We start from the raw sequence: 13586 nt of genomic DNA on the forward strand, positions 1-13586 counted from the left end.
TAAAATTCTAGATTATTGCTTTTCTTAAAGGAGCATACTATAATTCTAAAACATTGGCAAAAATATTGAAAAATCTTCAAGGTTAAATTTTCAGTAAAGGGACATTAATTCACCAGAAATAACTACTATAGCTGTTTTCAAGTTAATTGCAAAAAAGGCAGAGCATATATATAAAGGAAGCTGGTGGCCGTCCCTACACTAGCTGTTTGTAATTAGCTAAAGTTAATGACATTTAGAGGAATGCGAAAATCCTATACCAAAGCAAAGAGAAAAGAAATCTACCTTTACTCTTCTTTGCATGTCATCCTCCACATCTTTTAGCATGCCTAGAAAGAGAGACAATGAGTTTAAACAAGAAACAAATACAAATACAAAACTTGTATATCATCTTATAAATGTTTTACCTGTAACTCGAAGGTCTGTCACACTGTTAGCCATTTTAAATCCATAAGTCATTGATTGAAAATCTTCCTGTATGGGAAAGGAATAATTAGGCCCTTGAGTAGAAGCAAAACCTTTCATTACATTCCTCTTGCAAAATCACTATTTGCTAGTCTGAACACAGTAATGAAATGTCATCCTGCTTGTCTAAATATTGCTATCATACAGCCATACTTTCCCTACTGTGTATCTTTAAAACACCATATTCTAATGCTACCTCCACCTTTAATTGTTTGCCCTTAGACTATTTAAATACACTTGCATTTAGTATGTTCATATGCAAAATAAGGTAATGTTAATATCGGAAAGTAGTAATTCACACTTACAAAGTATTCTAGTATTCACAAGTGAACAGTAAATACACAGTAATTACCACATGATGATAAGTTTGCAAGATTTATAGAAGACTTTTACTTCAAAAATTATCAAAAGCTTGTTTATACACTGTTAGGCCACAAAACTGAAGCCTTCTCCAACAGAATTACTCAAAGAGATAGCAAAAGCATATTTCCACTTCAGCCTCAATGTAAAGAAAAAATTATTCATAAATATAAGGATTCCCACCCTCAAAGTCATTAACAAATTAAGTAGTTCACTAGATTCATTTTAAAAACTGAATTTAATATCATTTGGCTGATTCAATTAAGTTACCAGCTCTACTAAAAGAATGTTTCTGATGAATTATAATTCTTATAAAAATGTGCACAGAAGGGGCTCAGTGTGTTAAGCCTCTGCCTTCACCTCAGGTAATGATTTCAGGGTCCTGGCATCAAGCTCTGCATCGGGCTCTATGCTCAGCAGGGAGCCTGCTTCCCCCTCTCTCTCTGCCTACTTCTCTGCCCACTTGTGATCTCTACCTGTCAAATAAACAAATAAAATCTTTTAAAAAATGTACATAGAAGCCTAATATACTGGAATAATAGGCATTTGCAGCAGTAGCCAGAGCTATGGCAACATTTCTGTGGATTCTTAACAAAAACATAACTGAGTACACAATCCATATCATGAACTATATGTTATGAACAGAGGGGAAAAAAAAAAAAAAAACAACGTCTCTGGGTTCAAAGAACTGTTGTTAGTGGTATAGGACTAACAGGATTGGGTCTTTTAAAAATCTCAGATTGTATTACAGAGCTATAAGCTTATCTCTAGGTAGAGTTTATACTCTATCCCTACTCGGATGCCAAACAGGATTCTCAGGTTTTACATGTCTAAAAAGGAACTCTCCCAGTGTTTACAGTGTTGCTAAATGGCACCTCCATTCATCCACAGTAACTCTGGCTGATAACCTACACTTCAATTCCTCTAGTTTTTCTTTCTTCTTCTTCTTCTTTTTTTTTTTTTTTTAAGAGAGCAAGCAAGTGAGCAGGGGAGAAGGGAAAGAGAATTTCAAGCAGACTCCATGCCTAGTGTGGATTAAGCCCGATGCAGGGCTTAATCTTAAAACCCTGAGATCATGACCTCACCCCAAATCGAGTTGGACACTTAACCAAGTGACCCACCCTCCTCTCATTTTCTCCCGCCTTGTATCAAATCATCAGAAAACCCATTAAGTCCCACCTTTCACAATTATCTCTATCCAGTGAAGTCACCACCCCCCTTCACTTCCACAGCTGCTTCCACACAGGTCACCCCACCTTCCACACTTGTCCCTGCTACAATTTTTCACTGCCAGAAGCCAAAGAGGTTGTTTTACAGTAACTCATTTCACATCACTTCCCACTTAAAACCTTGAGTTCCCTGCTCACAGGAAAATCCAAAACCCCACATGAACTGAGAGCCCCACCACCCGTTACCATGCAGATCTGGCCTCCCTCTTCCACCTCAGTTCCTTGCACCTGCCATTCTTCTCCACATTCACTGCACTGCTGTTACGCAAGGATTCTTGTCATCCTTCGGACACATCAAAACATTCTCCTCTCAGGACCTCTGTACTTGCTGACCCCTCCCCACAAAGTTTCGTCCTAAAATTTCCAGAGTCTCATCCCTCCCTATATTCTAACCTCTGTTCTGATGTCAATTTCTCATATGGAGGTTTCCCCTGTACATTCTAAAACAGCACCCTTCACCAACCTATATGCCCTCTCCCTGCTTCATTCTTCTTCACACAACACCTGACATTATGTGTTTACTGACACACTGACCCTCTCTCCCAAGGATGCAAAATCAATGACATCAAGGTTCTGTTGTATTCACTGCTTTATCTCCAGGGTTTAGAATTATACTCGGCACAAAGTACTGTTAAAAAAATATTTGTCGGGGTTTGGTATGTTGGGTGACCGACCCTTGCTCTCCAGCTCCTGAATTTAAGCCCCATGTTAAAAAATAAAAAGTAAAATGATTTAAAAAATAAAAATAAAAATATGTCAAGTGAATGATGACCTACTGTATGGCACAGCCATGCCTTGTCATCTTCCTAAGTAGATCAGTTGACTACAAGATACCTGGGGGAATGGTGGAGGAGACAGACTATGGCAAGCTGAAAAACACACACTTCATGTAAAGGAAGCCAGCCACTACTTATCCTGTTGAGTAATGAACGCAAGGCTAGTGTTATTCAGTACAAAAAAAAATCTAATGTAAAATCCTCCAATTTTTAAATGTTACTAATTTTTTAAAAATTAAGTAAGACAACACTATGAAGACAAAACACTTCAGTTAAGTCCTATCTATGCGTTGCTTTTCATAAGGCATCTAAGGAAATACATTTATGCGATAGAATATCACAGATCTGTGTTATAAATAGTCACCTCAGTAACAAGAACTTAATCTCAATCATTGGAGGACTGAAGCAGAGAAGTTATATAAACAGATGCTACCATTAAAAGATCATTCTTAAAACCCTGTAGATTTAACAAGGACAAAAGTCAAAGTCAAACCAAGGGAGACCAGCTACTGGACACCATCCAATAATGCAAGCAACTGGATTGAGATTATAACTGGAAATGATGAGAAGTTGTTGAAATCAAGATATATTGAAAAAGCAACACGGGCGCCTGGGTGGCTCAGTTGGTTGGACGACTGCCTTCGGCTCAGGTCATGATCCTGGAGTCCCGGGATCGAGTCCCACATCGGGCTCCCAGCTCCATGGGGAGTCTGCTTCTCCCTCTGACCTTCTCCCCTCTCATGTGCTCTCTCTGTCTCTCTCTCAAATAAATAAATAAAATTTAAAAAAAAAAAAAAAAAAAAAAGCAACACCAACATGATGTGCCAATGAAGTGAATGTGGGGTATAAGGCAAGTTGTGCAATCAAGGATCATTTTTAGATGTCTGGTCTGAGGAACTGGTATATAATGGTACAATTTATTGAGATAGGGCAGAAATGGAGTACAATTTTAGTTAAGTTTATGATTTCTTTAGTTATCCAAGTGAAGATTTCAGGAAGGTACTTCTGTGACTCTGAAAGTTCCTTCCAGGGTAGAAATCAGGACTAGAGATATAAATTTGGGCTTCATAAGCACAGAGTTGGTATTAAAAGGTGCAAAACTAGAGGACATCCACTGAAGCAGAAGGTACAGAAGACCCCAGAGTAGTCCCAGCTATCTAGAGAAGCAAGCCCAAGAAATGGGCTAACCAGTGAGGAAGAAAACCAGGAGACAGCTGTACCAGGAAAATGAGGAAAAGGAACTCTTTCAAAGAGAGGTCACTTGGGTCTAATGACACAAGTAGTTAGAGAGCAAGAGGTAAGAACAAAGGATTTAGCAAGATGGGTATTATTAAGGACCTTGTTAAGACCAGCTTCTGTGCAGCTGTACAGAAGAATGTCTAATAAGAGAGTGAGAAGAGATAAGAAAAATAAATATTAATTCAAGGCGTTTTTTGCATAGGATAGCAGAGAAACGACACTAGTGTAAGGAGCCAAAAGAATAATGTAGTAGGGAAGGAGACACTAATAATGCAATACAAAGAAGGGTTAATGATTGCAGCAGGCAAGAGGGGAGAGAATTTAGAACACAAGAGGCTGATCTTAGATTGTCAGGGTACTTGCATTGTCATAAGACAGAAGGCAGATGATGTGAGTACCAACACGGTTTAACACATGTGATTATGAGAAGATAGGGTACTTCGGCCCACATCTGATTCCATATAAAATTTCATTAAGGTACAATGTAAGCTGATAGAGAGGAGCATTGGCAATGGAGGTTTTGAGAAGTAAAAGATGTGGAGAAGTCACTGAGAGGCTGTTAAAGAAAGCTTACCACAGAAGGATAGGGCTGTCTCTAGTGCTAAATGCCCATCTGAGATTTGCAGTCCTAAAATTAAAGTGAGAATAGACACACAGATGTGGGTTTTCTCTAGCAGCCGTCTGCTGTTTGGGTGCAAGCAGCAAGTAGACAGATGGTTGGGGTTTTGCCATATAAGTGACACATTATGATGAGATGAGAGGGGCAAGGGAATTAAGGGTGTTTGAGAAAGAATGATTTCACCAGTGGACCATGGAAATGAGGACACAACAGAAGTAACAGAGAAAACTAAAGGAAAAGCATCTGGGAACTGGAAGTCCCTATGGAACTGAGGAGCGCTGGAGTTGGTAAATCAGAGTAAGGAAGCCAAAAAGTATGTGGTAGCCATCAAAGGGTTTTTGTTTTTGTTTTGTTTTGTTTTTGAAATCAAGAATTCGGAGGTATAGACTAGTAAGGAAAATTTTCTCCTCACTTATTCATTTCTGAACCATTTTCTTTCAGACCACACAATGTGGGCTGGTATAGGCTAGATACCCAGGGCTACAATGGCAAAATACAATCACAGCCATTAGGGTGATGAAGACATCCTGAGAGAAAAAGCCCCATGTTCTTTATTATATTTTATAATGTCTTTACACTACTGCCAAGATATAACTGCAGAAAGTTATCAGGGGTATTTTATAAAACACAACATTTAAAACATGTAGCCCACAAAGAAATCTGGAATAATAAAACATTTACAATCATAACTGTAGTAGAATACCCAATACCAGTACTAAATGTGATTCCAACCAAACCACGGATCTTAACTGTACTAATAATGTAATATTCTAATAAAGTAAAATTTTTTGAACCCCTTCTAAAACAACAATTACCAATGTATATTGGCTACAACTTATCACTGCTTTAAAAACTAATTTCACAGATAAAGTACTTTGCATAAAGATTTCCGGTGCTCCTGAAATGACCAGATTTTCAATCAAACCTGAGTACCTTCTGTAGACTAGATACTGAGTAACACAGTAAAGCTACAAGTAAGAGTAAAACATGCCCACAATGATTCAGATTAAGACTTCAAGCAAATTAAATGTCCACTAATTTACTGTAAATATACAATGGAATACAAATGATAATAACAGCTAACATTATTAAGTACTATGTGCCAGGCACTGTTCTAAACATTTTACTTGAATAACTTCATTAACTCTCAAAATAATGCTCTGAGGTGGGAACTATTACAAACTATATTTTATAAATGAGGACACTGAGGCACAGAAACTTAAATTCCCAAACACTACAAAGCATATAAGTGACAGAGAAAGAACACACACTTAGGCGTTATCAATCCCCAGAGGCTGTTTTTAAAATTTTTATTTTGAAGAAATTTCAGAATACAAAAATAGTACAGAGAAGTTCCATATTCTTCCCAATATTCTTCAAATGATAATATTTTACCACATTTGCATTATCATTCTCTATACTTTTTCTTAAACATTTGAGACTAAGTTATAGACTTAGTCTATAACTTAAACATTTGAGACTAAGTTATAGACTGTGATGCCACCTTACCTCTAAATACTTCAGTGTGATTTCCCAAAACCATAAATCACTCTCTTACGTAACCATAGTTCAGTGATCAAATCTGGGAATTTGTGTCTCTTTAATGTGGAGCACTTCCTTGGTCCTTATCTTCCATGTCCTGACATTTTGGAATAGTACAGGCCGAAATTATTTTTTAACAACTACATCCCTCAATATGGGATTGCCTTATGTTTCTCTAAGATTAAATCCACTTTCTGTTGTATTTAACAGGAATACCACAGAAGTGATGTTTTGTTCTTTCATGGAGCACTGTGTCTGGAAGCACAACGTGAACCGTCCCGTTATTGGTGATAGTAAGTCTGACCATTTAGCTAAGGTGGTATCTGTCATGTTTCTTCACTGTAAATGGATCATTTTCCTTAATTAATATTTTGTGGGAAGATACTTGGAGGCTAGGTACAAATCCTGTGCTTGTTATACTTCTGTTTAATAGTTTTAGCATCCTTTAATAATTCTTGCCAGAAATACTCAAAACCTGTACTCTTAACATGATGCTATGCAGCCAATAAAAAACAATGAGGTAGTTCTCTACCCACAACATATTGGTATATAAAGAAATCTATTTCCTATTGTCTGTGGAAAAAAGTTGCAAATAGTTTACATAATTCCATGTTAAGTAAAATACATGTGTGTATATATATTACAGAAAATATTTGGTGAAATACACACCAAATGTATAAACATGTTTACTCTTCACCAGGCAAACCAGACTTTTATAATTTACTTATTTTTGTATTAAAACTATGTTTGGTTGCAAATACGAGGAAAATCCAACTACAGTGACTTAAGTGATGCATACTTACTTCTATCATGCCAAGTAACACAATATCAGAAGTAATCTTTCTGCTTCAACATCCTAAGCTCTGAGGCTGTTCTTAGATTTACATGTTTACAAAATGAAGCAGGATCTACCTCCAAACATCACATCCACGTTCAAAAAACGACAGAAGGGGTGGACCATACCATTATTACTCAAACTGGCATACCACTGCGAGTAAAAGGGGATGCTATTAATAACTATTCCAGGATAAATGGTGCCAAGAAGTACTGTTTCACACAAACCAGTGTGTAGGCATCAGTTATAACAGAAGAATATGTTAAGAAAGGCAAAGAAGAAAACTGAAGTCTGTATGGACAAGTCAGGAGACTGGGATCCAAGTCTAAAGATAAGTAGGACTTTTCCCTAAAAAGGAGAGATGGCATAAGAGCCAGGAAGCACACCCTCAGTGTCCCTCCACCCTCACCCTGCACAGCAAAGCTATATATCCTGTCATTACAGGTGCAGAATCCACCCAGTAGCACTTGGGCCAATGCTTGGTACTAATTAAAGAAATAAATTAATTAAACAAATAAACAGAGATTATCAGTCAAGGATATATATATTTTACATTTTGCAAGCCAAGAGGTAAAATAGAGATACTATGTAGGTACTTATATATTAAATGTAACTATTTATAACACAAAAAACAGGGGTTTCTGGGTGGCTCAGGCAGTTAAGTGTCTACCTTTAGCTCAGGTCATGATCCCGGGGTCAGGCTCCCTGCTCAGTGGGGAGTGTGCTTCTCCCTCTCCCTCTGCCCCCATTCCCCCGCCTTGTGCTCGTGCTCTCTCTGAAATGAATAAATAATCTTAAATAAAAAACTTGAAAAAAAATTTTAAAAACACAAAAAACATTCTTAGCACCAGGGCTATAAAAAACATAGACAACAGGCTGGGTAGGCCAGCAAGTTGTTGACTGCCAAACTTTGGTCCACAGGACTTCCTGAGGGTTTAGATGTGAGGTATGAGACAAAGAGAAGAATCAAGGATGACTCCAAAGTTTCTGTTCTGCCCAACAAGAAGAACAGAGCTCCATTTGCTGAGATTTGAGAAGACTACAGAAGGAGGAAGTTGGGAGGGAAGGGGAAAACCAGCATGTGAAGTCTGAGATAGGCAGGTGGAAATGTAGAATAGGCAGTAGCTCATGTGAGTCTGAGATTTAGGGAAGTCTATAAAGTTTAAGCTGAAGATACTAACTTGGGATTCACTAGCAGAGACAGAATTTAAGTCTATGGAACTGCATGAGCTCATCAGGGGAATGAAACAGAGAAGAGGTGTAAAGATGGGGCCTGAGCCACACCAGTGCTTAGAACTATGCTGACCCATTTGGCCATCGCACAGCCAATTAAATAGTGAGCACCTGAAATGTGGATAGTTCAAACTGAGATGTGCTATAACATATATAACATGCTTAGAATACTTGCTACAAAAAGACCCCCATAGTTTTACATCTCATTAATTTTTATTTAAATTCAAGTTACTTAACATATAGTGTATTATTAGTTTCAGGGTAGAGTTCAGTGATTCATCAGTTGCATATAACACCCAGTGCTCATGACATTAAGTGCCCTACTTAAGGCACCCAAATACCTCAGGCCCCCACCCACTTTCTCTCCAGCAACCCTTTGTTGCCTATAGTTAAGAATCTCTTGGGGCACCTAGTGGCTCAGTGAATTAAGCATCTGACTCTTGATTTCAGCTCAGGTCACGATCTTGGGATCCTGAGATCACGCCCCACATTGGGTTCTGTGCTCAGTGTGGCATCTGCTTCTTGCCCTCTCTCTTCCCCTCCCCCCTGCTTGCATGCACTCTCTAAATGAATAAATCTTAAAAAAAAAAAAAAGAGTCTCTTATGGTTTGCCTGTTTTTATCTTATTTTATTTTTCCTTTCCTCTTCCTTTGTTCATCTATTTTGTTTAAGTTCAACATATGAGTGAAATATGCTATTTGTCTTTCTCTGTCTTTCTCTCAGCATAATATACTCCAGTTGCATTCACATCGTTGCAAACGGCAAGATTTCCTTCTTTTAGATGGCTGAGTAATATTCCACATGTATGTATGTGTGTGTGTGTGTGTGTGTGTATCACGTCCTCTTTTTTTTTTTTTAGTTAATTTTTAATCTTTTTTTTTTTTAAGATTTTATTTATTTATTTGACACAGAGAGAGAGATCACAAGTAGGCAGAGATTCAGGCAGAGAGAGAAGGAGAAGCAGGCTCCCCGCTGAGCAGAGAGCCCAATGTGGGGCTCGATCCCAGGACACTGAGATCATGACCTGAGCCGAAGGCAGCAGCTTAATCCACTGAGCCACCCAGGTGCCCCTATCACATCTTCTTTATCCATTCATCCATCAGTGGACATCTGAGCTCTTTGCATTTTTTGGCAATTCTCATTAATATTTTATAAAAGATTATATATTGAAATATTATTTATATTTATTATATATAAATATTCAGTCATAGGCTACTAGAACATTTTAAATGATGTATATGGCTTGCATTCTATATCCATTGGATAGTGTTGGCTATCCAACTGATTAAGAATAGAGATTGAGATGACAATAGAGATAAAATAGAGAATGAAATACAATAGTGAATGAGATGACAAACAAGAACCACCAGTGGGGCAGGAAAACAGGGAAAAAGAACACCTTAAAAGTCAAGAAAATAATCTGTTTCAAGTATGGACTCCATGTCAAAAATCTGATGACCAATAAAGTTTAAGACCAAATATTAACCAATGGGTTTAGCAACACTAAGGTCTAAGATGACCATGACAATAAAGTTTTGGCGGAACACCATTCAAAGCCTGACTGGAGTGGATTTAGGAGAGAATGGAAACCTTTTAATTATTGCTGAAAAGAACTGCATAATATGGGGGCAGAAGCTAAAGTTCTGTTATGCCAGGAAACAGTATTTTTAAGATTGAGGAAGAAAAGCCATGTTAACATGCTGATGGGAATGATCCAGTAGAGGGACATATTCATGATGCAAGGGACAGAGCAGAGGATTGCTAGAGGAATATTTTTTAATAAGACAGGGTACGGAATCCAATGCACAAGCAGAAGAGATCACCCTTGGATGAAAGATTCATCTAGACAGATAAAAGGGCCAAAGAACATAGGGCACCTGTGCAGGTAGGTGAGATTACTTCCACTTATTTAGTGCAGTAGGAAGGTAGGTTTGCTTCCAGTGAGGATGGTACAAGTGTTAGAAGTCTAAGAGGGAGAATGACCTAGGAAGAAGCATTCATGGCCAATCTGAAGTTAGTGGTGATGAACTGAAAGTAGGACCAATCAGTGTAAATGTATTTTTCTCTAGTTACACTGAGATGTGTAAGTATAAAGACATGGTAGATAGAGGGCTAGACTCAACTAGAATTGATGTACAATAAGGCATGAGAGTAAGACAGCTGCAAGTACAGGAAAGGAAGTAACTGTCATGAAGGAAGATGGATTTTAGGTCAAAGATAGTCAAAAGGATACTGACAGTAAAAAAGTGATATAATAAACTGGAGTTCCAAGTAGGGGTGAACTGCAGAAATCAGAACATAGGCAATATATAAACAGATGGTGGTCTGAGAATAGGATACTTCAAACTGAGATCAGAAAAGGGTTGTAATGACCAAATCTAAAGTGTAATCATTAGAAAGAAAAATCCTAAAAGTTTCCAAAGAGAAAACATGGGTCACATATAAAGGAGCAGGATGGCAACACTAAAAATAAGAGTCAGTGGAGTAATGCCTATGTAATTCTGAGAAAAATGATTTTCCAACCTAAGAATCTATTACAACGAAACTTTTAATCAAGTGTGAGGATAGGAAAGACATTTTCAGACATCTAAGTTCTCAAAAAAACAATTGCAATTCCAACCCTGTCTCTCCCCATGGAACTGGAAATACTATACCACACAATGTAATAAACTAAGAAAATAGGCATGAAATCCAGATAACTAGACAACAAAAAAATTTTTTGAAAGGGAAATGGAATTCCCAGGAGAATAGAACCAAGGATCACAGCTGTACAGTGTAACACCTAGAAGAGAACTGATCCAGCCTGACACTAGAGAACAAAGGAGCTAAGAAGAATTTAAAAAAATACATAGGGGCGCCTGGGTGGCTCAGTGGGTTGAACTGCTGCCTTCGGCTCAGGTCATGATCTCAGGGTCCTGGGATCGAGTCCCGCATCGGGCTCTCTGCTCAGCGGGGAGCCTGCTTCCTCCTCTCTCTCTCTCTCTGCCTGCCTTTCTGTCTACTTGTGATCTCTCTCAGTAAAATAAATAAATAAATAAATCTTTAAAAAAATACATAAACTGATAGACTATCTGATGGTGTTTTATAATAATGGGAAGGGAAGAATCAAGGAGAAGTACACAGAAAACTAAGCAAACCAAAAAGAAGCAGTTATCACCTCCAAGAAAAATAAAAGTCTGTACGAGAAAAGAAATGTATGCTTATACCACTAGGGCTCATTTGTCATTAGTATTTATACAATCACTATAACATCAACACTGATTACTATTGGTAAGTAAGAGGGGTTAATATGTGAATGTCAGTTATATGCTAAAAATGTGCTGATATATCCCAGTTAAAATTGTTAAAACTGTATAATATTGTTAAAATTAACTGTATAGAATTGCTTACATCTAGAAATTAGAATAGAAGTCTATTATCCAGAAATATGGAGCGGTGCCTGGGTGGCTCAGTCATTAAGTGTCTTCGGCTCAGGTCATGATCCCAGGGTCCTGGGATGGAGCTAAGCAGGGAGCCTGCTTCTCCCTCTCCCATTACCCCTGCTGCTGTTCCCTTTCTTCCTGTTAGGTGATAGGAAGGAAGGAAGGGGCGCCTGAGTGGCTCAGTGGGTTAAAGCCTCTGCCTTCGGCTCAGGTCATGATCCCAGGGTCCTGGGATCGAGGCCCGCATCAGGCTGTCTGCTTGGCTGGGAGCCTGCTTCCCTTCTTCTCTCTCTGCCTGTCTCTCTGCCTACCTGTGATCTCCATCTGTCAAATAAATAAATAAAAATCTTTAGATAACCCTGTAGATACCATTGCAAGATGTAGAATGCAAGACGACCAGTGGTTTAATGGGGGAACAGTGGTTCCCATTTTGTACAGGTCTACAGGATATTATATTAAGACAGACACATGTCTCCAGTTCAGGAGTAAAATCGAGCAAAGACACATTTGAGGGCAAAATAAACCAGCACCTAGGAACTTCGGTTACTTCCAGAAGCAGCCATTTCAAAGAAATGATCTGTTTATTACACTTCATTCTTACTTATTCATTACCAGGTCTCTTAAGGACTATTCAATAGGCAACCAATTCTTTTTCTAATTATAAGACCAAGACAAACTCACCAGGAAAAACCTGAAAAGTTTACAGAAACAAGAAAGCACAATTTTTCCAGCCCAAGAACTTTATATTTCTTTCCAGTCTTCTTTATTATCACATAGTTGGTTATACTGTGTGCTGCTTTCCTAACCCTCCGAAGTATACAGTCTCTCATGATTTTTTTTTTTAGAAGATTTTACTTGAGAGACGTGCACAGAAGCATGGAGGAGTGACAGAGAGAGAGGGAGAAACAGGCTCCCCAATAAGCAAGGAGACCTTCTTGGGGCTCGATCCCAGGACCCTACCTAAGATCATTAGTGAGCCAAAGGCAGACACTTAATTAAGCCACTCAGGTGCCTCCACTCTCCCATGATTTTAGGCATGTTTTCACTATCATTCTATATAATAAATTATGTGTAATAAATTATCCATAATTTAATTCAAGCAAACCCTAATGGTGGCATTTTGGTTGATGCCAACTTTCACTATTAAAAACTGATTAAAGTGTTTTTGCATAAAGTATCCACATTTAAGGCTGAATTCTAAAGATGAATTAATTAGTTCCAGCTGTGCTAATGCATACTGCCACTAATAAAAACCAAATGATAACTTACTGCATTCTTACCAATACTGAATATTCTCACTTAAAAATATATTTGGTAGATGAGAAGTGATTTTAACTGTATTTCTTGGATGACACGGAGACTAAAGTTTTAAATGCTACTGTTATTTATTACCCTCCTCCAAGAGTAAGCTGCTTATTTTACTGCCCAGTTACTCACTTGGACTTCAGTGTTATGCTTTATTTGAATGAGATCTTAATACATATAATTTTTGTTATCTAGATTTCTCCAAAAATTTTTCTATCAGCTTTTTCCTATTGGTCTTTTCCTTTATGAGCTCTCCCATTTGTTATGTCCTTCATCCAGAGAATATGCAGAATTTCAATTGTAATTATTTACATTACAAAAAGTTTATTTTCATTCCCTTTTAAAACAAACTCATCAAGGCACATAATAAAAACTCTAACAGCACACACAAATCTATCCCAAGTTTCAAGATTCCAGTTATCTTATGTATGAAGATTTAGCTACTCCCCATTTTTAAAAAGAAACCTATACATTTCTTTTATTTATTTATCTGACAGAGAGAGATCACAAGTGGGCAGAGAGGCAAGCAGAGAGAGAGAGGAGGAAGCAGGCTCCCTGCTGAGC

General features: G+C 37.9%; 1 protein-coding gene across 4 annotated transcripts in view; it reads right to left on the reverse strand.

Moving 5' to 3' along the window:
* The window catches only part of NAA35 (N-alpha-acetyltransferase 35, NatC auxiliary subunit), a 99866-nt gene that overhangs the window by 63766 nt on the left and 22514 nt on the right, over positions 1-13586 (reverse strand). For all 4 annotated transcript variants that reach the window (XM_059142468.1, XM_059142467.1, XM_059142466.1 and 1 more), the window contains exons 7-8: positions 405-471; positions 283-326 (exon numbers count right to left, since the gene is read on the reverse strand). In XM_059142468.1, the coding sequence (XP_058998451.1) occupies positions 283-326; positions 405-471 (111 nt within the window). The remainder of the gene's footprint in view (positions 1-282; positions 327-404; positions 472-13586) is intronic.

The sequence above is a fragment of the Mustela lutreola genome, chromosome 12, assembly GCF_030435805.1.
Source record: "Mustela lutreola isolate mMusLut2 chromosome 12, mMusLut2.pri, whole genome shotgun sequence".
Lineage (NCBI taxonomy): Eukaryota > Metazoa > Chordata > Mammalia > Carnivora > Mustelidae > Mustela > Mustela lutreola.